Source organism: Rhodotorula graminis (genome assembly GCF_001329695.1).
Source record: "Rhodotorula graminis WP1 unplaced genomic scaffold RHOBAscaffold_3, whole genome shotgun sequence".
Classification (NCBI taxonomy): Eukaryota; Fungi; Basidiomycota; class Microbotryomycetes; order Sporidiobolales; family Sporidiobolaceae; genus Rhodotorula; species Rhodotorula graminis.
The window spans coordinates 1176718-1198931 of record NW_017264930.1 but is presented as its reverse complement, the minus strand read 5'-3'; the positions used below and the strand labels follow the sequence as shown (position 1 = coordinate 1198931).

General features: G+C 67.8%; 6 protein-coding genes across 6 annotated transcripts; 4 read left to right on the top strand and 2 right to left on the bottom strand.

Annotated features, from left to right (window-relative positions):
• Positions 1–221: 221 nt before the first annotated feature.
• On the top strand, positions 222–6501 carry RHOBADRAFT_42328 (uncharacterized protein; the record flags this gene model as incomplete). The annotated part of the gene is made up of 11 exons (XM_018414044.1): positions 222–971; positions 1073–1192; positions 1277–1384; positions 1470–1562; positions 1628–1960; positions 2040–2657; positions 2743–2959; positions 3023–3059; positions 3124–3809; positions 3898–4636; positions 4695–6501. The coding sequence occupies 11 exons, from the start codon at positions 222–224 to the stop codon at positions 6499–6501; spliced, it is 5508 nt and encodes a 1835-aa protein (XP_018273167.1).
• Positions 6502–6662: 161 nt separating this feature from the next.
• On the bottom strand, positions 6663–7826 carry RHOBADRAFT_25008 (uncharacterized protein). The gene is made up of 6 exons (XM_018412663.1): positions 7613–7826; positions 7425–7547; positions 7311–7349; positions 7137–7226; positions 6893–7064; positions 6663–6813 (listed from the first exon to the last, which is right to left on the bottom strand). Exons 1-6 carry the CDS (start codon positions 7793–7795, stop codon positions 6734–6736), a joined length of 687 nt encoding a protein of 228 aa, XP_018273166.1. The 5' UTR covers positions 7796–7826; the 3' UTR covers positions 6663–6733.
• A 12-nt stretch (positions 7827–7838) lies between these two features.
• Positions 7839–10457, top strand: RHOBADRAFT_52068 (uncharacterized protein; the record flags this gene model as incomplete). The annotated part of the gene is made up of 7 exons (XM_018416156.1): positions 7839–7845; positions 7954–8004; positions 8079–8771; positions 8845–8973; positions 9047–9127; positions 9204–9682; positions 9774–10457. The coding sequence occupies 7 exons, from the start codon at positions 7839–7841 to the stop codon at positions 10455–10457; spliced, it is 2124 nt and encodes a 707-aa protein (XP_018273165.1).
• A 221-nt stretch (positions 10458–10678) lies between these two features.
• RHOBADRAFT_52067 (uncharacterized protein) lies at positions 10679–12806 on the bottom strand (the record flags this gene model as incomplete). Its single annotated transcript, XM_018416155.1, has 8 exons — positions 10679–11102; positions 11259–11327; positions 11425–11702; positions 11910–12165; positions 12236–12324; positions 12389–12526; positions 12598–12674; positions 12775–12806. The coding sequence occupies 8 exons, from the start codon at positions 12804–12806 to the stop codon at positions 10908–10910; spliced, it is 1134 nt and encodes a 377-aa protein (XP_018273164.1). The 3' UTR covers positions 10679–10907.
• Positions 12807–12909: 103 nt separating this feature from the next.
• On the top strand, positions 12910–14542 carry RHOBADRAFT_66139 (uncharacterized protein). Its single transcript, XM_018418875.1, has 6 exons — positions 12910–12962; positions 13089–13098; positions 13172–13234; positions 13312–13652; positions 13844–14280; positions 14369–14542. The coding sequence occupies exons 1-6, from the start codon at positions 12943–12945 to the stop codon at positions 14392–14394; spliced, it is 897 nt and encodes a 298-aa protein (XP_018273163.1). The 5' UTR covers positions 12910–12942; the 3' UTR covers positions 14395–14542.
• A 2128-nt stretch (positions 14543–16670) lies between these two features.
• On the top strand, positions 16671–22058 carry RHOBADRAFT_52065 (uncharacterized protein; the record flags this gene model as incomplete). Its single annotated transcript, XM_018416154.1, has 20 exons — positions 16671–17347; positions 17417–17498; positions 17569–17787; positions 17850–18156; positions 18236–18248; positions 18321–18753; positions 18834–18901; positions 18997–19065; positions 19140–19426; positions 19507–19657; positions 19750–19875; positions 19947–20182; positions 20330–20379; positions 20456–20552; positions 20622–20740; positions 20809–20935; positions 21034–21124; positions 21202–21288; positions 21544–21708; positions 21891–22058. The coding sequence occupies 20 exons, from the start codon at positions 16671–16673 to the stop codon at positions 21997–21999; spliced, it is 3513 nt and encodes a 1170-aa protein (XP_018273162.1). The 3' UTR covers positions 22000–22058.
• Positions 22059–22214: the final 156 nt, after the last annotated feature.

The window sequence follows — 22214 nt, the reverse complement described above, 5'->3', positions numbered from 1 at the left end:
ACGCGGCCTTGTTGCACAGGAGAAAGGAGAGCCTGAGCCCAGGCAGCACAAAGGCTGCGCAAGCCCCTGAACGACTGCCCAGTGCGAGTGGAAAGGACTCGATCAGGCGGAGAGAGAGAGGTCGACTCGACGGCGACGACATCACCTCGCTCTCGCTCCTCAGCCGCTACACCGACTAGCCGCTTGACAGCACAGAGCTGCTCACAGAGCTCGCGGCAAAAATGGCGAGCCATGCGCCCGGCTCGGCGGCTCACGCCCTGTACACCGCACTCGCCTCATCATCCTCGTCGACCTCATCGAGTCGACACGGCGTCGACGAGGCTCTCAAGCTCGTGCGGGACCTCCTGCCGCCCAACGCACCCCTCTCGGTCGCCCAGGCACCTGCCCCACTCGCCAACCTCGACCGCGACCCTCTCCCCACCCTCCTCTCGCCGCCGACCCCGTCCACCTCGACCGCCTCGGCCGCACCGCCTGCGTCCCACTCGAGCACGAGCCCGAGCACAAGCACGAGCGCTGTCGCATGGCTACACTCGTCGCTCAAGGACCACGACCGCGCCGCGTTCGCCCTCCAGGTCCTCCAGAGCGCTCGATCCGACGCCGAGATCCAGGACGACCTACTCGACATCTGGGGCTTCGACGGCCTGGACGACATCGCAGAAGCCGTCAAGCGCCGCGCCGACATCGTCGCCGAGGCGGGCGCACTCGCCGAGCACGTCGAGCGCCGCAGCGCCGAGCAGTCGGCGCACCTCTCGTCGGCGCCGCACGCGCGCGACTACGTCCCCGGGTCGCAGCTCACGTTCGCGACGGCCGAGGAGGTCCAGGCGGCCAAGCAGGCGCGCAAGGCGGCCAAGCGGGACAAGGGCAAGGGCCGGGCAGACGGCGCAGACGGCGAGCCGGACGTCGAGGAGTGGTTGAGGATCAGGGAGGAGCAGCTCGCGAGGGGCCCGGGCGCGCTCGTGTCGGGCAAAAGGGTGCGTCGACTCGTCCTCTTCATCTCTTAGCGGGGCGACAGGCCCTCTGTCGCCCGCGCAAGTGTGTGATCGGGTCAAATTGACGCTCGTTCATCTCGCAGGCCGCCGTCGAGGACGCACCGCAGTACCCGAACGTCTACATCTCGGCCAAGAACTCGGGCCTGGGTCTCGCCGGCCAGAAGCTCGCCATGCCCGTCGGTACGACCCGGGACATCATGGAGGTGCGTCCCTCGTTTCCTTCTTTCGCGCGCGCCGGTCTTGCGCCTTTACTCGAGCATCCTGCTCACCGCTCTCATCGTGCGCAGTACTACGAGGAGATCACGATCCCGGCACCAAAAGCCGTGCCTTTCCGCTTCAACGAGAAGCTCGTGCCGATCTCGGACATGGATCCCTGGGGCAAGCGCACCTTCCACGTGCGTCGCAGCCTCCTCTCTCCTCTCGCCTTGACGCGTGTAACACTCACTGACCCTCTCGCACGTCGGGCCTCCTCGCTCGCAGGCGTACAAGACGCTCAATCGGCTGCAGTCGATCGTCTTCCCTGTCGGCTACAAGTCGAACGAGAACATGCTCGTGTGCGCGCCGACCGGTGCCGTACGTCCTCCGTCACCTCCCTCAAGCCGTCTGAGTGACCTACTCACGTATCATCGAGCGCGCAGGGCAAAACCGACGTCGCCCTCCTCACCATCCTGCGCTGCCTGTCGCAACTCGCCTCGCAACCCCTCACCTCGCTCTCGGCACCTCCCTCCCTTCCTCCTGCCTCGTCCTACAAGATCGTCTACGTCGCGCCGCTCAAGGCGCTCGCCGCCGAGGTGACGCAAAAGTTCGCCAAGCGGCTCGCGTGGGCCGGCGTCCGGGTGCGCGAGTTGACGGGCGACATGAAGCTCACGCGCAAGGAGGTCGACGAGACGGGCGTCATCGTCACGACGCCGGAGAAGTGGGACGTCGTGACGCGCAAGGGCGCCGGGAGCGGCGATGGTGACGTGGCCGAGGTGCGTCCCCCTCTTTCCTCGCCTTGCCCCTTCTCGTCCCCCTTGAGGACACTGTACTGACTACCCGCATGTTGAGCAGAAGGTCAAGCTCCTCATCATCGATGAGGTCCATCTCCTGCACGAGGACCGAGGCGCCGTCATCGAGTCGATCGTCGCCCGCACCCAGCGCCAGGTCGAGAGCATGCAGAGCCTCATCCGCATCGTCGGCCTGTCGGCCACCTTGCCCAACTACGTCGACGTCGCCGACTTTCTCGGTGTCAACCGGCACACCGGCCTCTTCTTCTTCGACTCGTCGTTCCGCCCGGTCCCGCTCGAGCAGCACTTTGTCGGCGTCAAGGGCAAGCCGGGCTCGATGCAGTCGCGCACCAATCTCGACCAGGCCGCGTTCGACAAGGTCGCCCAGCTCGTCAAGGACGGCCACCAGTGCATGGTGTTTGTCCACGCTCGCAAGGACACGGTCAAGACGGCCCAGACCTTGCGCGAGAAGGCCATGGCCGAGGGCATCATCGACCTGCTCGACCCGAACGTCGGCGACGACACGAGCGGCAAGTGGCAAGGGTTCCAGCGCGACCTCGCCGGGAGCCGCAACCGCGAGATGAAGGAGCTCGCCGCGAGCGGGTTCGGCATCCACCACGCCGGCATGCTCCGCTCGGACCGCAACATCTCGGAGCGCATGTTTGAGAACAACGTCACCAAGGTGCGCCCCTCGCCCTCTCAACTCTCTCGCGTCGCCGTCGTCGAGACCTCGTTCCTGACCCAGACCTCCCTCCTCCTCCTCCCAGGTCCTGTGCTGCACGGCCACCCTCGCGTGGGGCGTCAACTTGCCCGCCTACGCTGTCGTCATCAAGGGCACGCAGGTGTACGACGCCGGCAAGGGCGCCTTTGTCGACCTGAGCATCCTCGACGTCCTCCAGATTTTTGGTCGCGCCGGTCGCCCGCAGTACGAGGACCAAGGTGTCGGCTACATCTGCACGACGAGCGACAAGCTCGACCACTACGGTGCGTCTCGTGCGTCTCTCGCTCGTCGGGACCGGCTCTGACCTCGTCCTCGCCGGCGCACAGTCTCGACCATCACGCAGCAGCATCCGATCGAGTCCAAGTCCGTCGACGTCCTCCCTACTCGCTCGTCGTGCACGACACTGACCCTCTCTTTCCATTCGCAGGTTCATCGCCGGCCTCGTCGACTCGCTCAACGCCGAGATCAGCCTCGGCACCGTCACCAACATGGACGAGGGCGTGCGGTGGCTCGGCTACTCGTACCTGTTCGTGCGCATGCGCAAGAACCCGCTCCTGTACGGCATGGTGGCCGCCGAGGTCGAGCAGGACCCGCTCCTCGGCAGCAAGCGCCTCGCGCTCATCAACACGGCCGCGAAGCGCCTCGTCGAGGTCCAGATGATCAAGCACGACCCGGACCTGGGCACGTTCACGCCGACCGACCTCGGCCGCATCGCCGCACGGTACTACATCCGCGACGCGTCCATCGAGATCTTCAACAAGATGTTCAGGCCCCGCATGAGCGAGGCCGACGTCCTCGCCCTCATCGCGGCGAGCGTCGAGTTTGCCCAGATCCAGGTCCGCGAGAACGAGGTCGAGGAGCTCAAGAAGCTCATCGAGACGTCGTGCCCGTGCCAGGTGCGCGGCGGGACCGACACGAGCGGCGGCAAGGTCAACGTCCTCCTCCAGGCCTACATCTCGCGCGCCTACATCGAGGACTTTGCGCTCGTGTCCGACACGGGCTACGTCGCGCAGAACGCCGGCCGCATCGTGCGCGCGCTCCTCGAGATCGCCATGGCCAAGCGGTGGGCGCCCGTCACGCTCACGCTCCTCAACATGAGCAAGTCGATCGAGAGTACGTCCACCTCTGTCTCTCTCTCCTCGGCGACCTCCACCTCTCTCTTCCTCCCTGGTCCGTGTCTGACTCGTTGAACCCCTCGCAGAGCGCATGTGGCCGTTCAGCCACCCGTTGGCCCAGTTCAGCCTGCCGCCCGACCTCCTGTACAACATCGAGCGCTGGGCCGACGACATCCCGATCACCGACATCGCCGTCATGTCCGACGCCGACTTTGGCGCCCTCGTCCACCAGAACGCCCGCCTCGGCAGCTTTGCCGTCGCCGCCGCCCGCCAGTTCCCGTCGCTCGCCATCTCGGCGACGCTGCAACCTCTCGCGCACGACCTCCTCCGGGTCCGGATCGAGCTGCGCAAGACGTTCGAGTGGTCCGAGAAGCAGCACGGGTCGCTTGAGGCGTTCTGGGTCTGGGTCGAGGACGACGAGAACCTGTCGATCCTTCAGCTCGCGCGCACGCTCGTGCGGCCGCACTCGACGACGATCCACCTCACGTTCACCATCCCTGTCGCCAAGGCGCCCAAGTCGCTGTGCGTGCGCGCCATCTCGGACCGCTGGATCGGCGCCGAGGAGGAGCATTACGTCGACCTGGACGGGCTCGTCCTCCCGCCCGTCGCGCCGCCGCATCTCCCGCTCCTCGACCTTCCTCTCGTCGCGACCGGCGACGCCCTCGGCAAGCAGCCGCACTTGCGCGACCTGTACGGCCACGAGACGCCGACGCTCGACCCGGCGCAGACGCAGGCGTTCCACACGGTCTTCCACTCGTCGAGCAACGTCCTCCTGTGCTCGCCGTCCGCCCCGAGCCGTGGCACCCTCCTCGAGCTCGCCATGTGGTGCGTCCACTCTCTCTTGTCCTCGACTCAAGCGTCACTGACGTCGTTTCTCTCGCAGGCGCACTTTCGGCATCAAGCCGTCGTCGCGCGTTCTCTTCCTCACGCCGCGCAAGGCTCTCGCGCGCCAGGTCACCTTCCGCCTCAAGCAGGCTTTCACCCGCACCTCCTCGATCCCCGTCTACCTCGTCACGCGCGACGCCGACGCCGACAGCGTCGTCTCGGCCTCGCCCGCCATCGGCGTCTCGTCCCCGAACCCGCTCCTTCGTCGGCTCCGCCGCGAGCCGAGCCCATTCTCGAGCCTCGACCTCGTCGTCGCACACGACCTGCACGCGCTTGACCCGGCGTACGAGCTCGTCCTCGCGCGCCTGCGGTGGGCCTACCCGGGCGTGCGCATCGTCGGCTCGAGCGCGTCGCTCGCCGACGCGACGAGCCTCGCCGAGTGGCTCGACGTGCCCGAGCACGCGACGTACTCGTTCTCGCCCGGCACGCGCACGTCGGCGCTCACGACCAACCTGCAGCCGTTCTCGTCGCCGCACTCGTTTGCGCTCCTGCGCCAGATGGTCAAGCCGGCGTACGACGCGATGCGCACGGCGTCGGGCGGCACGATCGCGTTCGTCCCGTCGAGGTCGCAGTGCCGCGCGACGGCCAAGGACCTCGTCACGCAGTCGGCGGGCGACCTCGAGAGCTCGTTCGTCGCCGACGGCGCGCTCGAGACGGTGTCGACGTACGCCGAGACGGTGACGGACCCGGACCTCGCCGAGGCCCTGACGCACGGCATCGCCGTCTTCCACGAGGGCCTGCCCGCCGCCGAGCAGCGCCTCGCGCTCGAGCTGTTCGGGTCGGGCGTCGTGCGGGTCCTCGTCGCGTCGCGCGAGGCGTGCTGGACGCTGCCCGTGCGCGCGAGCCTCGTCGTGCTCATGAGCGCGCAGTACGTCGCGCTGCGCACGGGTGACGACGGGCAGGAGGAGCGCGAGATCCAGGACTACGGCATGCCCGAGGTGCTGCAGATGCAGTCGCTCGCCGTCCCTCCCTCGCCCGAGTCGAGCGCCGAGTTCCTCGTCCTGTGTCAGAAGGACCAGAGCGAGCTGTACGACAAGTACCTGCAGCACGGCGTCGTCCTCGAGTCGGCGCTCCCGCTCGACCCGCTCCTCGCCGCGACCGTGTTCGGCGACATCGTCGACGGCCGCATCCAGGACCGCCAGGACCTCGTCGACCTCCTCTCGTGGACGCTCGCCGCCCGCCGCCTCGACGCCAACCCCTCGTTCTACCTCCCCGACCTCGCCACCTCGTCCTCGTCCTCGTCGTCGTCGTCGTTCGAGGACCTCCTGTCGCGCCTCGCCGACTCGGTCGTCGACGAGCTCGAGCGCCGCTGCGCCATCCTCCCGAGCGGGCCCACCGAATTTGCCCAGTCGCTCCTCGGGCGGTACTACGCCTCGGCCGGCGTCTCGCTCGACGAGATCGAGCGGCTCCAGGGCCTCGAGCTTTGCGAGCTCGTCAAGGGCGCCGGCGGCGCCGGCAAGGCGCCCAAGAAGCGCGTGCCCGTACCGCCTGCGCACAAGGTCAACGGCGACGCGGCGGCGGCGGTCGGGCTGAACGGTGACGGCGGAGCGGCACCTGAGCAGCAAGAGGGCGCCGAGGCCAAGGGGCCAGCGCTCGCGCAGGACGCCAACCTCTTGGCGTTCCACCAGCGGCTCCCTCGCGCCGTCAAGAACGTCGTCGGCGACCGCGGCGAGCTCGACCTCGTCGAGTGGGAGCGCCGCGTGCTCCTCGGCGCGTTCCGTGCCGGAAGGGTCCCGAGGGGCAAGGGCGGGCTCGAGGACAAGCAGCGCGAGTTGGTCGAGCGTGTCGTGAGGAGCCGGGTTTAGAGACGTCGCTCTTGCATCACTCGCATCCGCACCTGCACCGCATCATTGATCCTTGCTCTCGCCGAGAGGCGCACCGAGAGCGAGCGGTCCGAGCGAGAGAGAGCGAGCGAGCCTCTCACGACGAGCGGACGAGCCACCTCTCGAGCAGACTCAACAGACGTCGCGAGAACGGTCTGAATGCAGGAGAGAGTACAACAACCGGCGGCGCTCAGGCAAAGCTCGACTCGCCGACTCACAGTTCCCGCCGGTCGAGCCCGTACTCGTCGACGACGAGCTGGACGATGTCGCTCCACTCGGTCATGGCGCCGATCCCTGTAGTCTAAGCTCGTGAGTACAGTGCTCTTATGCATGAGGACAAGGGTAGAGAGTGAGAGTGAGAGAGAGGACGCACCAATGTCGCCGCACGCGAGCTTCTTGCCGATCGGGCCGTGGACGTTGTACCCGAGCTCGTCCCGCACGACGGCGAGCTGCTTGGCCGTGAGCGGGTGCGCAAACATGTGCGTGTTCATGGCGGGGAAGAGGTGCACGGGGACGAAGGTCGGTAGGGCGCGCAGGAACGAGGTCTGCGCGCGCGCGAGGACCGAGAACGAGTTAGGCTCGCTCGTGGCGTCACGTGAGGGAGCAGTGGGGCGCACGAGGATGTTGTCGCAGATGCCGTGGGTGATCTTGGCGAGCGTGTTGGCCGAACAGGGCGCGACGAGGACGACGTCGGCCCACCGTCGCAGCTGCGGCGGGGAAGGGAGGACAGGTGAGGCTCGCGCGCCCGAGGAGGAGGCGACTTGGCGCAGAGAGGGGACCGAGAGACGCACCTCGATGTGCAGCACGGGATCACCAACCTTTTGCCAGCCCTGCAGACGTGCAGCGGGGCGAGTCAGGGCTCGTCGAGGGAGGAAGGAGGGACAGAGGAAAGCGGTGCGACGCACGGCCCACTCGTCCTGGTCGGTCCAGACCTTGACCTTGCCGCCATGCTCTGCCTCGAGCTCTTGAGCGTCGAAGAAGTGGGTTGCGCCCTTTGTTGCGACGACCTGGACGTCGACTTGGTCGTGCTGCGCGAGGAGGAGGAGCAGGTGTCAACGCACGGTGAGGGGTTGGAAAGAGGACGAGGGCGCACCTCGAGGAGTCGTCGGACGATGAGCGGAGTCTTTATCGAGGCGACGCTGCCGCTGAGGGCGACGAGGACGTGGAGCGAGCGGTCGGGGAAGGTGACCGGGTTTCGCTCCTCGTCGCCTCGTGCGCCGAGGCCGTTTGGCAGGAGACGAGCAATAGTCTGAGCGAGGGTCTCTGTGGGGTCCATAGCCAGCTTGGAGCGAGAGGGAGACCGTGAGGGCCGAACGACGATGAGGAGTTGGTCGACTCTGCGGCCCTCTTCCTTCTTCCACCCTCACGACCATGTGTGAGTCGCCTGTCCTGGTCATCGAGGCCCCCTGACTGACCACGTCCACCCCCTTGCAGCGTTCAGCTTTGGCGCGCCAGCGGGCGGCTTCTCGTTCGGAGCACCCCCAGGTCCGCTCCCCTCGCCTCGTCTCGCCCTCGCCCTCGCCCACGAGCGCAGCTGACAAGGTGCCGTGTGACTGCAGCCTCGACATCAACCAGCGCACCCGGAGCGTCCGCCCCAACGGGCCTCTTTGGCGCCCCGGCCGCCTCTGCTCCTCCTCCCGCCGCCGGTGGACTCTTTGGCCAGCCCGCATCCGCCGCACCGACCGCGAGCGCCGCACCGACCTTCTCGTTCGGCAGCGGAGCAGCCGCAGCCGCAGCCCCCAAGCCCGCCGCCTCGTCCGCCCCGAACTTCTCGTTCGGCGCACCCGCCTCGTCCACCCCCGCCGCGCCCGCCGCCGCCGCCGGCAGCCTCTTCTCGACGCCCGCCAAGCCGCCCGCAGCACCCGCAGGCGGCCTCTTCGGCGCACCAGCGGCGGGCAGCACGACCACGCCGGCGGGCACGCCCGGCCCGGCCCCGTCCCTGTTCGGCGCCGGCGCGACGACCGGCGGCGGCCTGTTTGGCAGCAAGCGCGAGGCCGAGCCGGCGCAGGCGGGCGACGGCGGCCAGGCCAAGAAGCCCACGTTTAGCTTTGGCGCGCCTGCTGCCTCGTCGGCGGCGCCGGCGTCGTCGACCCCGGCCGCTGCTCCGCCGCCGACGAACCTGTTCGGCGGCGCGGCGGCGGCGGCGCCCAAGCCGGCCGAGGCGCCCAAGCCCCTGTTCGGCGCCGGTGCGACTGCTGGTGGATCGCTGTTCGGCGCCAAGCCCGCAGAGACGTCGACTGCTCCAGCTGCCGGTGCGCTCCCTCTTCCGCCTTTCTCTCTCGTCCTCCCGCCTCCAAGCCCACTGACACTCCCTCCCGCCCGCAGGTACGGCCTCGGCGGCTTCCTCGCTCTTCGGCGGCGCGCCCAAGCCCGCCGCCGCAGCTGCGCCTGCCGCGCCGCTCAACCTGTTCGGCGCCAAGCCGGCCGACAACGCCGCCTCGACGACCCCGGCCGGTCCGTCCCAGCCCTCTTTATCTGCCTAGCCTCTCACTCGAGGAGAGAGACTGACGCTCTTGGCCCACGACAGCTGCGCCTGCCGCGCCGCTCAACCTCTTCGGCGCCAAGCCTCCTGCGGCCCCGACCAGCTCGACTTCGACCTCGGCTCCTGGTGAGCTTGCCCTCGCCCTGTCCTCGTCCACCCTCAGCCCCAACCTGAGTCTCCCTTCGTGCGCCCCCCTTTGCAGCACCAGCCGCGTCGGCCCCGTCGTTCTCGTTCGGCGCGCCCGCCGCCGCGCCCGCAGCGACGTCCACCTCGACCGCCGCCGCGTCGACTGCCGCGCCCGCCGCATCGGCCGCTCCCGCGCTCTCGTTCGGCGCGCCCAAGCCCGCTGCTCCCGCCGCTAGCACCGCGCCCGCCACCTCGTCGGCGCTCACGTTCGGCGCCCCCAAGCCGCCGACCTCGACGCCCGCGTCCGCCCCTTCCTTTAGCCTCGGCGCCCCGGCCTCGACCACGACGGCCCCGGGCGCCACCACCACCCCGGCGGCGGGCTCGTCGACGGCGCCGCCTCCCGCGGCGCCGACGCCGTCGCTCCTGCGCGGCAAGACGCTCGACGAGATTGTCAACGCGTGGAGCGCCGAGCTCGACGAGCGCGCGAGGGACTTTGGCGACGTCGCCGGCGAGGTGAGAGAGTGGGACCGCGTCTTGCGCGAGAATGGCGAGCAGGTGCGTCCCGCGCAACGTCCTCTCTCTCTGGTCGTCGCCCCTTTCTCGTACAAAGGCATCCTGACCTTTGGCCTTCGCGCACCGCACGCAGATCTCGGCCCTGTACCAGTCGGTCCTGCCGCTGTCGCCGCTGCAGAGCTCGGTCACGTCGTCGCTCGACTACATCGAGCAGCAGCAGGCCGAGCTCGCCCACGTCCTCGACGCGTACGAGGCCCAGCTCCCGGATCTCGTCGACCAGAGCGCGCTCGGCGCCAATGCGTCGTCGCGCGGCGTGCACGGCGGCGCCGCCGGTGCGGGCGTCGGCGGCGCGGGCGCGGGAGGGAGCAGCGCCGAGAAGGAGCGCGAGGGGGCGTACAAACTCGCGGCGCACCTCTCGAGCTCGCTCGACTCGACCTCGGGATCGCTCACGAGCCTCATCCAGACGCTCAACGCCCTCTCGCCCTCGTTCTCGCACCACCACCACCAGGCCACCTCGTCCTCCTCGGGCGGCGACAACGCGCAGCGCCCGGGCCAGGGCGGCCAGTCGGAGGACCCGCTCGCCCAGATTGCAAGCATCCTCAACGCGCACCTCGGGAGCCTCAACTGGATCGAGGGCTCGACCGACCAGCTGCGCCGCGCCGTGCGCGACCTCGAAGCGCGCGTCGCGGGCGTCCAGGGGCGCGTCAACGCGACGGCCGGCGCGGGCGGTGGTGGGCCGCACGGGACGCCGGCGAGGCTGGGGGCGAGCATGGGCGGCGCGGGTGGGAGGGCGAGCCCGTTTGCGAGGAGGGCGTGAGGGCGTGAGCGTACGTGCGGGTCCGGGTCCGGGTCCGGGGTGGGCGCGAGGACCGAGCGGGCCTTGCTTGCAGTGAGATTTCTCTGCGGTTCCTTTCTTTTCTTTCTCGGTCGTGCGAGAGAGCGTGCAGCAGAGTGCGAGAGAGCGAGTGCCCAAGAGAGAGAGAGTGTGTGTGTGTCGGGAGGAGGAAACGAGGAAGGGTGCGATTGCAGGTTCAAGCGGGGGAATTCAAGGCGAGGGAGGGAAGGGGTACAGAACGAGGAGAGGGGTGCAGAGAGAGAGAGAGGGGCGACGAAAGCGAGGAACGACGAGTGGGTGCGAGGCGAGGGTGCGAAGGGAGGCAGGCAGACTAGGTACAAAGAACAAGGTCCGTGCAAAGGAACGAGTCGAGGAGGGGGGACAATACGGGAGGGGGGACAAAAGCGGACGTGTCGACGGCGCCGACTCGACTCAGGCAAACGACTCGACGTGCCTCCCGCTCCTGCGCGCCGAGCGCCCACCGCCGCCGGCGCCGCCGAACCCGAACCCGAACGGGTCGCGCGAGTTGCCGCCGCCGTCCTTGCCGCCACCACCAGCGCGGGGGTCGCCGCCGGTGGTGTTGGTGTTGCTCGACGACTGGACGACGAGGAGCTGCTTGTCGAGGAGCTGTGGGGCGGGCGAGAGGGGAGGGAGGGGGTCAGTGAGTGGGAGTGGGAGGGGGTGGAGGGAGGCGAGGGGGCGAGGCCGAGGACGCCTTGAGGGCACAGGGAGGGAGAGGGAGAGACAGAGAGAGAAAGCGCGCGAGGGAGAGAGAGGACGCACATTGTTGGCCGTCTGGAGCTGCTTGGTAAGGGTCGCGAGGTAGGTCGTGAGGAGGACGTCGTTGTACTCCTGCGTGGGCGACGCGTTGTCCTCGAGCGGTCAGTGCTTTCCTCCTGTAAAAGGTAAAGGGAGGCGAGTGAAGCGCAGAGAGAGAGCCGCGACGCACCGTCATGAACTCGCCCCTGAGGCCCTCCTTCCTCACCTCGCCCTCGCCCCTGCGCCCCTCTCCCTCTCCCGCTCCCGCTCCCGCTCCCTCGCCCGCGCGCTCCCCCTCGCCCTCGCCGCTCGCAAGCAAGCTCCCGAGCAGGGCCGCGATCCCCCTCATCGTCTCGTTGTCGGCGCGCGCCTCGCCGCGCGTAACGGCCTCGAGGTAGCGCACGACGACGGCGATGCGGTCGGCGAGCATGGCGAGGGCCGCGCGCTGGGTCGTGAGGGTGAGGATCACTGTGGGCGGCGCAGGGGGTGAGGGGTTAGTAAGCTCGAGTGGGGCGAGGGACAAGGGAGGGGTGAGGAGGAGGGAGGCGAGGGAGAAGGGAGAGGGAGAGAGGGGCGAGGCGAGGAGGAGGCGAGCCGAAGAGAGGGAGACAGGAGAGAGGAGGGGAGAACGAAGAGAAAGAGAGGGAAAGGAGCGAGAGAAAGCGAGCGACGCACAGCTGCCCCCCGCGCCGCCCTCGGTCCCCTCCTCAGGCCTGCTGACGCCCTCGACCGCGACGCGCTCGGCCTCGCCCGTCACGATTTCGTACGCGCAGGGGACAAAGACGGGCTCGGGCGCGTCGTCGACGAGCTCGATCACCGACTCGTAGATGGCGACGGGGAGGTCCTTGGACGCGGGCGACGACGAGGACGAGGTGGACGAGGACGGGGGCGAGAACTGGAGGAAGAGGGGCGACTCGTTGTAGACGAAGAACTGTTGCGATCGGAGCGGGTCAGAGAATGTGGAACGTGCGAGAGAGAGAGGGAGAGAGGGAGGGACGGACCTGCTTGTGGAGGGCCGTGTCGTCGGGCGAGGGAGCGTGGCCGACGCTATACCACCCGAGAAAGTCGAGGGTCGGGAACACCTGCTTGACTGTGTGGGGTCGAGGGGTGAGGCTGTGTGGCGTGATGAGAGGGAGAGAGAGAGGAGGACGGACACTGGTCGCGGCGCGTGTCAAAGTAGGCGTGGTCGAGCTGGAGCTTGCCCGAGTCCGGGTCTGTGTTGACGACGAGCTCGAACGAGTTGAAGATCTCGACGTCGCGGCCCGACTGGGTGCCGAGGAGGGCGCCGGTGACTGCGCGGTGCGAGGTGGGGGGGTGAGCCGTGAGGAGGAGGAGGAGGAGGGAGGTAGAAGGGGGGACGGACCGCGGGTTGCGGTGCCGCGGGACTGGAGGGAGACGCGGGTCCAGTGGTCGCTCTGCTGGAGGATGGCGAGCGGGTGGCTGTCGGGGGGTCCGAGGTGTAGGGTGGAGGAGGAGGAGGGGGGGAGAGGGAGGTGAGGAGTGGCTCGCGGGAGAGGGGGACGAGTTCGTGGGGACTGACAGTGCGACCTTGAGTCCTTCCGAGCTGGCCATGGTGGTCCTTGACGTCGTTGGAGAGAGGGGCGTGGTCGGTCGCTCGTCTCTGAATCGTCGTCGTCGCGCTGAGTCGAAAGGTGGCTCGTCCTCGCCTCGCCCGACCTGTACCCGCCAGAGCACAACTAGGTTCACGATGCGCTACTACGAGCAACGGTGAGCCCCTTCCCCTCTTCGTCCCACTCGCCCCGCCCCTCGCTGGGCAAAACTGGCCCTCCTCCCTCCTCTCCCTCCCCTTTCATCGCGCTCACCCGAGTTCACCCCCTCTCTCCCCCCTGCCAGGTTCCCCGAGGTGCGCACTCTCTCCCTTGCACCTCATCACGTCCTCACGTCAACTCACCCTCCCCTCACCCGCTCTCTCCCAGGTCGAGGATGTGGTCATGGTCCAGGTCAAGCAGATCCAGGAAATGGGCGCCTACGTCAAGCTCGTCCGTCCCCTTTTACTCTCCAGTCCACTCTCAGTCGCACACACGCCCATCCCTGACACCTGAACCCCCGCCCGCAGCTCGAGTACGACAACATCGAGGGCATGATCCTCCTCTCCGAGCTGTCGCGCCGCCGCATCCGCTCGATCCAGAAGCTCATCCGCGTCGGCCGCAACGAGGTCGTCGTCGTCATGCGCGTCGACAAGGAAAAGGGCTACATCGACCTGTCCAAGCGCCGCGTCTCGCCCGAGGACGTCATCAAGTGCGAGGAGCGCTACAACAAGTCAAAGACGGTCCACACCATCATGCGCCACGTCGCAGAGCGCACCAACAAGGACATGGACGAGGTCAACTCGATCGTCGCGTGGCCCCTCTTTAAAAAGTACGGCCACGCGTACGACGCCTTCAAGCTCTCGATCACGTCCGTCCTCCTCTCGCTCTCTCTCTCTCTCGTCCTTCTCCTTCTCTCCCTCCCTCCCTCCCTCCCGTGGCCACCCTCTCTTCGTCTCTCCCTCTCGTCCCAGTCCTCCCTCTCCTTCCTCGCCACCTCTCCCCTCTCGCATGCGCCCCCTGGACACGCCAACTGACACTCTCCCGCCCGCGCCCCCATAGCGAGCCCGACACGGTCTTTGCCGGCCTCGACATCCCCGAAGACGTCTTTGCCGAGCTGCGCACCAACATTGCCAAGCGCCTCACGCCGCAACCGGTCAAGGTGCGCGCCGACCTCGAGGTGACCAACTTTAGCTACAACGGCATCCTCACGATCCAGGAGGCGCTCGCCGCGGGCGAGTCGCTCTCAACCGACGACATCCCGATCAAGATCCGGCTCGTCGCCCCGCCGCTGTACGTCATGGTGTCCAACACGACCGACAAGCAGGGCGCGGTCGAGCGCCTCGAGATGGCCATCGAGCGCATTGGCGACGTCATCCGCCGCGAGGAGGGCGGTCACCTCAACGTCAAGATGAAGCCCAAGGCCGTCAGCGAGACGGACGACCTCGAGCTCGCGGCCCTCATGGACCGCGTCGCGCGCGAGAACAAGGAGGTGTCGGGTGCGTCCTCGCTCTCCCTCTCTCTTCCTCTCTTTCTCTCTCTCTCTCCCTTTCCCGTGCTCTCAAGACTGACTCGTCGACCGCGCAGGCGACGAGGACTCGGACGACGAGTGAGGCGAGGTGGGTGGGCAGACGAGCGGGCGGTTTCGAGGCGGTTCGAGGGCAAGGGCCGAGGAGGGGAAGGCTCTTCTGTTGTACAGCACCCGCAGCAGCACAGGTTCGCGCAATGCACTCGCAGGTCGCGCTGCAGCGATCGAGGGCGTGTGCGAGCGCGCGAGACGAGCGAGACGGAGGTGCTCGCGGGCGAGGTGTCGAGGAGGGACAGAGAGCGGCTTTCTTCGCGCAGGTCTCGAACAGCGTCGGGCAGAGGGGCTTGAGCGAGTCGGTGCAGCTACGAGAGCGGTCGAAGCAAGGTGCGAGGAGGTCGACCGCTTGCTCTCTCGGCCGCACGCCGCCCGGCCTCGCTCGACTCTCTCACTCTTCACTCGCACTCTCTACGTCTACGTGCTCGAGCTTGCTTCTGTGCCTAGCTGGGTCGCTCAAGAGCCCGTGCAGCCTCGCGCCAACCGCTTAGAGCCGCTGTGGACCTGTCGTCGTCATCAGTTCGCGTCGAAGGAACTTGGTCGTCCTCGTCTCCTCGGCTCCCTGAAGCAGGTGCGCACACTCTCACTCCACTCTGGAGATGTACGTGCACCGGCTGACCCACCCTCACATCCCGCAGCTGCGGCCAACTCGTGCTCGCTCCCCCTCGTCCCCGCCCTTCTCCGACTCGCCCTCTGCGCCTTCTCTCTCCTCGCCCTCGCTCTCGCCTTTGGCTCGCCCGCTCATCATGACAGAGTCGAACGCCTTCCTCGCCTACGGCATCACGGTCACGACCGAGTCGCTCCTGTACGCCGTCGCCGCCTGGCCGAGGCTTCAAGGGCCGTTCGCGTTCATCGACCTCGTCGCGCTTCGCAAGCTCAAGGGCAAGCTCGTCGTGGCCCCGTCGCAGGACATGTCGCAGTCGGCGATCGAGCAGATTCCGCTCGAGATCTGGGGCGTCGTGCGGCACAATGTCGTCGACCTCGAGTTGCGCGAGGCCGAGGTGGAGCACGTCGAGCACTACACGTGCAGCTGCTTCAAAGGACAGGGTCTCAAGGCCGAGGACTTGAGCTGGAACGACACGGTGGCCGCATGTTCGGATTTCCCGCCTGGAAATGTCCAGGATGGCCTCCTCATGAACCGTTACCTTGTGCGTCGCTCGCCCCTCCTTTCTATCTCCCTGTCCCACGTTAATTGACTCGCTCACTCTACAGAACTCGATGTACCTTCTATGGTGCTTTCGCCTAGCGCAGCCCCTCATGTTTCCCTTGAGCGCGTACCTGGACAAGGACGGCCCGTTCTGGCAGTACGTCGAATGCGACCCAAACAGCGCCACCAGAATCGCCATTCCCGAGCCGACAAAAGCCCGTCTACATCCCTCCTGTCCTGCCCGAGCCCGCAGACGCACCCATCGCGGCACTTCACCTCGTCTTCCGCGACGTGCCGCCCGTCCCGCCCGACGCCGCGCAGCGGTTCCACCGCCTCGTCTCGACGATGCACCTCCAGCCCGTCGACACCTCGTCGATCGTCACGTCCGAGTTCATCCTGTGCCGCCCGGGCCGCAGCCCGAGCGAGTCGGCCGGCGAGAAGCGCGAGTTCAAGAAGGTCGGGCCCGAGGACATGGGGCCGCGCTGGACGATTGCGCCGCTGTGGCCGGTGCGGGAGTAGCGCAGGAGCGGGCAGAGGTGCAACGATGATCGAGCTTGAGCTTCTTGCCCGCCCGTCGAGCGAGAGCGTCGTGGCCGGGCGACAGCTGCTTTGCGCGGTCGGGCCGCCGTGTCGCGCGCCCTTCCCTCCTCTCACAGGGGCGTGACCAGCTTGCTGTTGGGCTCCGGTCTCCCTCGCCGTCTCTTGATCGCGTCTGGCCCGAAAGCGCTTTGCTCGGAGCAGGTGCAGCGAGAGCGAGACGCGTCGAAAGCCGGTCGAGCAAGAGCATCGACGAGTGCTCCGGCGGCAGCTCGCTTTGGCAGCTCGTACGACGGCGATAGACTCCAGAGAGGCGGGCCTCGTAGCCGGGCAGCTCAGTCGAGCTTTCTGAGAGTGACGAACATTGACATTCGTCCGTCGGTCGGGAAGTTGGTGTGACGAGCTGGTCGCTCGGCTTTTCCTCGTCTCGCTACCTCACCTCACCTCGAGTGCACCCACCGATAGTGTACACCTGCTCTCGCACTCCGACAGCACCCGCTCCACAACTACTCGCCCTCCCACACCCGCTCCCCGTCGACTTCCCCGCCCCTCCGCCTCCATCAGATCCCCTCCATCAACTCCCCCCTCTCCCTCCTCGCCCGCCTCCCGAGCCGGCGCTCAGCATGAGCGACCGCCACCGCAGCCACTCGAACGGCGGCTACAGCTTCAGCAACCACCACCCGAGCCACGACAACCGCGCTTCGTCCCCGCCTCGGTACCCACCACCGAGCGGCGGACCCGCCCGCCCGCCTCCTCCTCCTCCTGCCGGCCAGCACTACGGCGCACCGCCCGGGCACAGCAACGGCGGCTACTCGCACGGCTACGGCGGCGGCGGCGGGTCGAGCCGCGACGGACAGGGCGGGCCGCCGCAGCAGCAGCAGTACGGCGGCGGCGGGCAGTACGGGCACGCGCAGCACGGCGGGTACGACCGTGGCTCGCAGGGCGGGCACGGCGGAGGAGGAGGAGGAGGGTGGGGCGCGCAGCGCGGCGGCCACCACGGCGGCGGCGGAGGAGGAGGAGGGCACAACGGCGGCGGCTCTTTGAGCGGCGGGCCGTCGGGCGGGCACAACGGCGGCTACGGTGGAGGTGGACGCGGCGGACGCGGTGGACCCGGCGGCGGTCGCGGCGGGTACGGCGGCGGCGGGCGCGGCGGGAGCGGCGGTGGAGGAGGAGGCGGCGGCCGCAACGGCCGGGCACTGCCGCCCGTCTTCGTGCCGCTCCCTAACGCGGTACCGGCTCTCCCGGCGAAGCAGACGGGCGCGCTCGTCCCCGAGCCGGTCGCGAGGCGGGCGTATGGCTCGTACGTCTCCTGTCCTTTCGCCTCGAGTCCTCGTGCAGCCTCGAGACTGACCAACCCTCCTTCCTCCAGCGCCGGCGGTGCTGTCAAGCTCGTCACCAACACGTTCGACCTCAAGCTGTCCGACAACCAGACGACGTGGTACAAGTACGAGGTGCGTCGACGACTCGCTCGTGCCCGCTCGTCTCGCGCGGCCCTGACCAACGGCCTTCTTGCCCTCGCAGATCGTCATCACGGTCAACGCTCGCCCTCGCGCCGACGGCTCGGTGCCTCCTCCTCGCGGTCCGCCGCCCAAGTCGGTCCTGCGCGCCGTGTGGTCGAGCCTCGAGGAGAACGAGAAGGCCGGCCGGTCGAACTACCTCGACGGCGTCCAGCCCGCGTACGACGGCCGCAACGCGCTCTACACGTCGCGCACCCTCAAGATGGACAAGGGCCGCATCTGGGTCCGTCCTGCTCGACCTCTCTCTCCGAATTTTCCCCTCTGAACCTCCTTGTCCCGCTGCAGATTCCCAAGTACGCCGCGCCCGACCGCCCGGGCCAGACCTTCACGATCGTCATCCACAATGGCGTCAATATCCCGCTCGTCTCGGTCCGCTCGTACTTCACGGGCGGGCCCGGCGCCACGTACAACGTCGGCGAGCTGTCCGAGGCGATGCAGGCGCTCAACGTTGTCATCGGCCACAAGCCGGCGTCCCTGTTCTACGCGACGAGGACGGCCTTCTTTGTCGGCGACGAGGCCGCGACGAGCCTCAACATGCTTGGCGTCGAGAAGAAGAGCGTCACGGTCGCTCCCGACTTTGTCGAACTCTGGCGTGCGTCGCACTCTTTCTCTCTCCTCGTTACTCTCTCATCAAGCGCGACGTACTGACTCTCTCTCCTTGTCGTCGACAGGCGGCTACTTCGAGTGCGTCGCCACCTCTGTCCCCTCGCCGCCCTTCTCGTCCTGCGCCTTCCCAACTGACTCCTCCCGCAACAGGTCGGTGCGCGCGTGCGCAGGCGGGCTCTTGATGAACCTGAACACAACTTCGACGGCGTTCTACAAGGCGGGCGACCTGAGCGCCTTCCTGCGCGGCTTCTTCCTCGCCAAGGGCTCGCGCGAGCCGCCCGGGTTCCCTCGCGTCGGCTCGCTCGCCGGCAGCGACCTCATCAAGGTCAACCGGCTCCTGCAAAAGCTCATCGTCGTCGCCGACCGCGGCAGCACCGTCCCGGCCCTCAAGATCAAGATTCGCGGCGCGGGCATCGTCAACAAGGCGCCGCGCGACCACCTGTTCGAGACCGAGAACGGGCCTCTCAGCGTCGAGCAGTACTTTGCCGACAAGTTCAAGGTCCGCCTGCGCAACCCGGACTGGCCTCTCGTCGAGGTTAAGCCCGGCGCGCTCTACCCGCTCGAGCTCGTCCGGCTCGTCGAGGTGCGTCATCGACCTTCCCTCGTCCTGGCCCCTCGTCGACTTAGTGAGCCCGACTGACACTCGTCTCGTCGCGCATACAGGGTAACAAGTACGCCAAGCGCCTGTCGCCGCAAGAGCAGAACCTCGCCTCGTCCTTCCAGACGCTCGTGTGCGTCCACCTCTCCGTCCCCTTCGACGGCAGAGCTGTCTCTCCCTCGATATCGTCGAGCGACCCTGCTCATCCCCTCCCTCGTCCCTTTGCAGGCCGGCGGAGAAGTTTGGCGCCATCATGGCGGCCCGCAAGAACATCGTCGCGAGGGTGTCCGAGCCGTTGTACGTCCTGCGATTCTCTCTTGTCCCTCTCAGTTCAACCTCGACGAGCTCACTGACTCGACGCTCTCGCGCAGCATGACCATCTTCGGCCTGAGCCTCGACCCCGACCCGAAGGAGACGGTCGGCCGGATCCTGCCGCCGCCGCGCATCGAGTACAAGGCCGGCCCCGACCGGTCGCGGTTCACGTCGGTCACGCCCGTCGACTCGGCGTGGATGATGCAGTTCGCGCAAGGGTCGTTCGCCCAGACGTTCGTCGCGAGCGGCAAGCTGAGCTCGATCATGGTCATCGTCGAGTCGGAGAGGGACAGGAGGGCGGCAGTCACCTTTTTCGAGGAGCTCCTCCCCAAGATGCGCGCGCTCGGTGCGTCCATCTCTCTCTGCGTCTGCGGCGCCCGACGGTGGACCCTTGAGCGCACGCCTGACTCGGTTCCCTCCTCGCAGGTATCGACCTCTCGGGCTTCCCCAACCTGCGCCAGGGCGTCCTCGACCGGGTCGTCCTCGTCCGCAACCGCCGCACTGTCGCGGACGAGGTCCTGCGCGCCATGAACGAGGGCGACGAGATCTTTGGGAGGTGCCCCGACCTCATCGTGTGGTGCGCCCACCTCTCGCTCGGACCTCGCCTTCTCCCCTCGACTCGACGAGCCTCACTGACCTCCCTCTCCCTCTCCCTCTCCCACGACGCAGGGTCTTCACCCAGGCCAACTCGGAGGACTACCCGTCGTTCAAGTACGAGTGCACGCGCCGCGGGATCGCCTCGCAGGCCCTCCAGAGCAAGCTCATCGCCAAGCTGAGCGTCCAGGTCGCCGTCAAGTGCGTCGTGCCTCGTCCTCTCGTGCCTCTTCCTCTCCTGCCACGGTCGCTCACCTGTCCCCCAACGACAGCGTCGCCATGAAGCTCAACTCGAAGCTGCACGGCTACGCCTTCCGGCTCGAGCGCAACACGCTCGGCGGGTGGATCGAGACGCACGCGCCCATGCTGTTCGGCATCGACCTGTCGCACGAGATCGACAAGCCCTCGGTCGCCGCCATGGTTGCCTCGATGCACGGCGCGGCGATCGTCATGGAGGAGACGTGTTCCATCCAGGGCCTGGCCGAGCCGCCTCAGGGCAACCCGCTCGGTCCGTCGACGCCGTCCCTCCTCTCCTCGTCCCTCGTCCCTTGCCCCTCCTCCCCTCTCCTCGTCCCTCCTCTCCTCGTCCCTCCTCTCCTCGTCCCTCGTCCCTCGTCCCTCGTCTCGGCCTCGACTGACCTCTTCCGTCTCGCAGGGAGGGCCCGCAAGCAGGAGATCGTCGTCGACACGTGCAAGATGGCGACGGTGCGTCCTACCCGCCTCGCTTCCTCCCCTCGAGCGCGTACTGACTCTGCCGTCGTCGCCCGCAGACTCTCTTGAGGCGTCGCGTCCTCTCGCTTCGGCAGGCGCCGCCAAATCGCTTCTTGTCTTCAGGGACGGCGTGAGCGAGTCCGAGTTCCAGAGCGTCCTGTCGTACGGTGCGTCGTCTGCTCCTCCTTCTCGGTCCTCTCGTCGGCCGATCTGACCCACCTCTCGTGCGTCTACAGAGGTTCCCGCGTTCAAGGAGGCGTGCCGCATCATCAAGGCCGACAAGGAGCTCGAGAGCGTCCTCGAGAAGGCCCGCGGCCAGGGCGGCAAGGAGGAACTGCGGGCGTGGAACCCCAAGGTGCGCCGAGTCGTTCCACTTCCTCGCCCTCGTCCTGCGCCTGACCCTCGCCTCGTTCCTTCTCACAGATCGTCTTCGTCGCTGCCCTCAAGCGTCACTCGATCCGGGCGTTCGTCCCGAACGCGAGCGACCCTCGCAACACGAGCAACATCCTTCCCGGCACGGTCCTCGACCGCGACGTCGTCGACCCGCATGGTCAGCTCTCCTCCCCTCTGTCCCTCTCTACTGCGTCGGCGCCTCTGGCGACGAGGTCCTGACCCGTTTTTACCTTCTTCCTCTCGCCGCACCTGCAGCCGCCGACTTCTACGCCGCCTCGCACTCGGCGCTTATCGGTACGACGCGCGCGACCCGGTACACGTGCCTCGTCGACGAGGTGGGCATGTCGTGAGCCGTCGTCTCCCTCTGGCTCTTCCTCCCCTTCCTCGAGGACGGAAGCTCACCCGTACCGTCCTCGCCCGCAGGCCCGACGAGTTGCAGGCGACGGTCCATGCACTCTCGCATTCCTTCCAGCGCTGCAACCGCGCCGTCAGCGTCGTCGCCCCTGTCTTGTGCGTCCCCTTCTCCTCGTCCCCTCTCCCTCCAAGCCCGCCGACTTGCCCAGGCCCGCCCGCCACGCCATCTCGCCATCTCGTCGCGCCACCATCGACTCGTCCCCTTTCTCTCTTCCCTCGACCATCGGCTCGGCGCGACGCACAGGCCGACAGCCCCATGTCGAGAACCGCACTGACCAACTCTTCCTCGCCCTCCCTCTCCTCCCCGCCGTTGCCCTTCTGCCTCCTCGGCAATTCTCGCCACACCCACAGCTACGCCGACCTCATCGCCGCGCAGGTCCGCTCGTGGATCATCGGCGACAGCTCGGACGCCGGCTCGTCGACCGGCACGGCGGCGGCGGCGTCGGCGTCGACGAGGCGCGCGGACCTCGTCGGCGCGCAGCAGATCCTCGCCTCGACCGAGAACGGCCGCGACGCGTTCCGCGGCGACTTGACGCGAGGCGCCCGCCGGCGGCGTGGTGGATGTAGAGGGTCGAGGGAGAGCGCTCGGCAGGGAGGGAGGCCTCTCGAGGAGGTGCGTCTTCCCTTTTCTCCCTCTCGCCCTCTCTCTTCTCTCCTGAGTCCAGCCACTGACACTCTCGCCCGCCGTACCCTCGCAGGCCCTGGTTCAGCTTGTCGTCGCCGGTCCTACCTGCTTCCCCCCCGTGTCGAGAACCCTCTCCTCCTTCCTCGAGCGTCCCGCCGCTCGCCCTCGTCTTTCGCCCGTAGCTTTCCCCCCTTCTTTCTGTCCCACTCCTTTGTCGCCTGCAGCTCAAGTCGCTTTCTCAGCCTCTCATCGCTCGTCGTCACCGAGAGAGTTTGAAGCCGAGTCGAGGAGGTACAAGAGGAGCAGAGCGAGTGGACAGCGAGCGGTAACAGGGCGGCGCAGAGTCGAGGCTACACAGTCGCGCTGCAGAGCCCTTGCTCGTCTCGGCGAACAATGC

What these genes read in the sequence shown, in the direction of transcription:
- RHOBADRAFT_25008 (XM_018412663.1), bottom strand. Translation starts at nt 7,795, where the DNA reads ATGGACCCCACAGAGACCCTCGCTCAGACTATTGCTCGTCTCCTGCCA. An exon ending in TCGTCCGACGACTCCTCGAG is followed by an intron (nt 7,548 to 7,612) that starts GTGCGCCCTCGT and finishes CTCCTCGCGCAG; the next exon opens with CACGACCAAGTCGACGTCCA. An exon ending in ATCCCGTGCTGCACATCGAG is followed by an intron (nt 7,227 to 7,310) that starts GTGCGTCTCTCG and finishes TCCCCGCCGCAG; the next exon opens with CTGCGACGGTGGGCCGACGT.
- RHOBADRAFT_66139 (XM_018418875.1), top strand. Translation starts at nt 12,943, where the DNA reads ATGCGCTACTACGAGCAACG. An exon ending in TGGGCGCCTACGTCAAGCTC is followed by an intron (nt 13,235 to 13,311) that starts GTCCGTCCCCTT and finishes CCCCGCCCGCAG; the next exon opens with CTCGAGTACGACAACATCGA. An exon ending in CGAGAACAAGGAGGTGTCGG is followed by an intron (nt 14,281 to 14,368) that starts GTGCGTCCTCGC and finishes TCGACCGCGCAG; the next exon opens with GCGACGAGGACTCGGACGAC.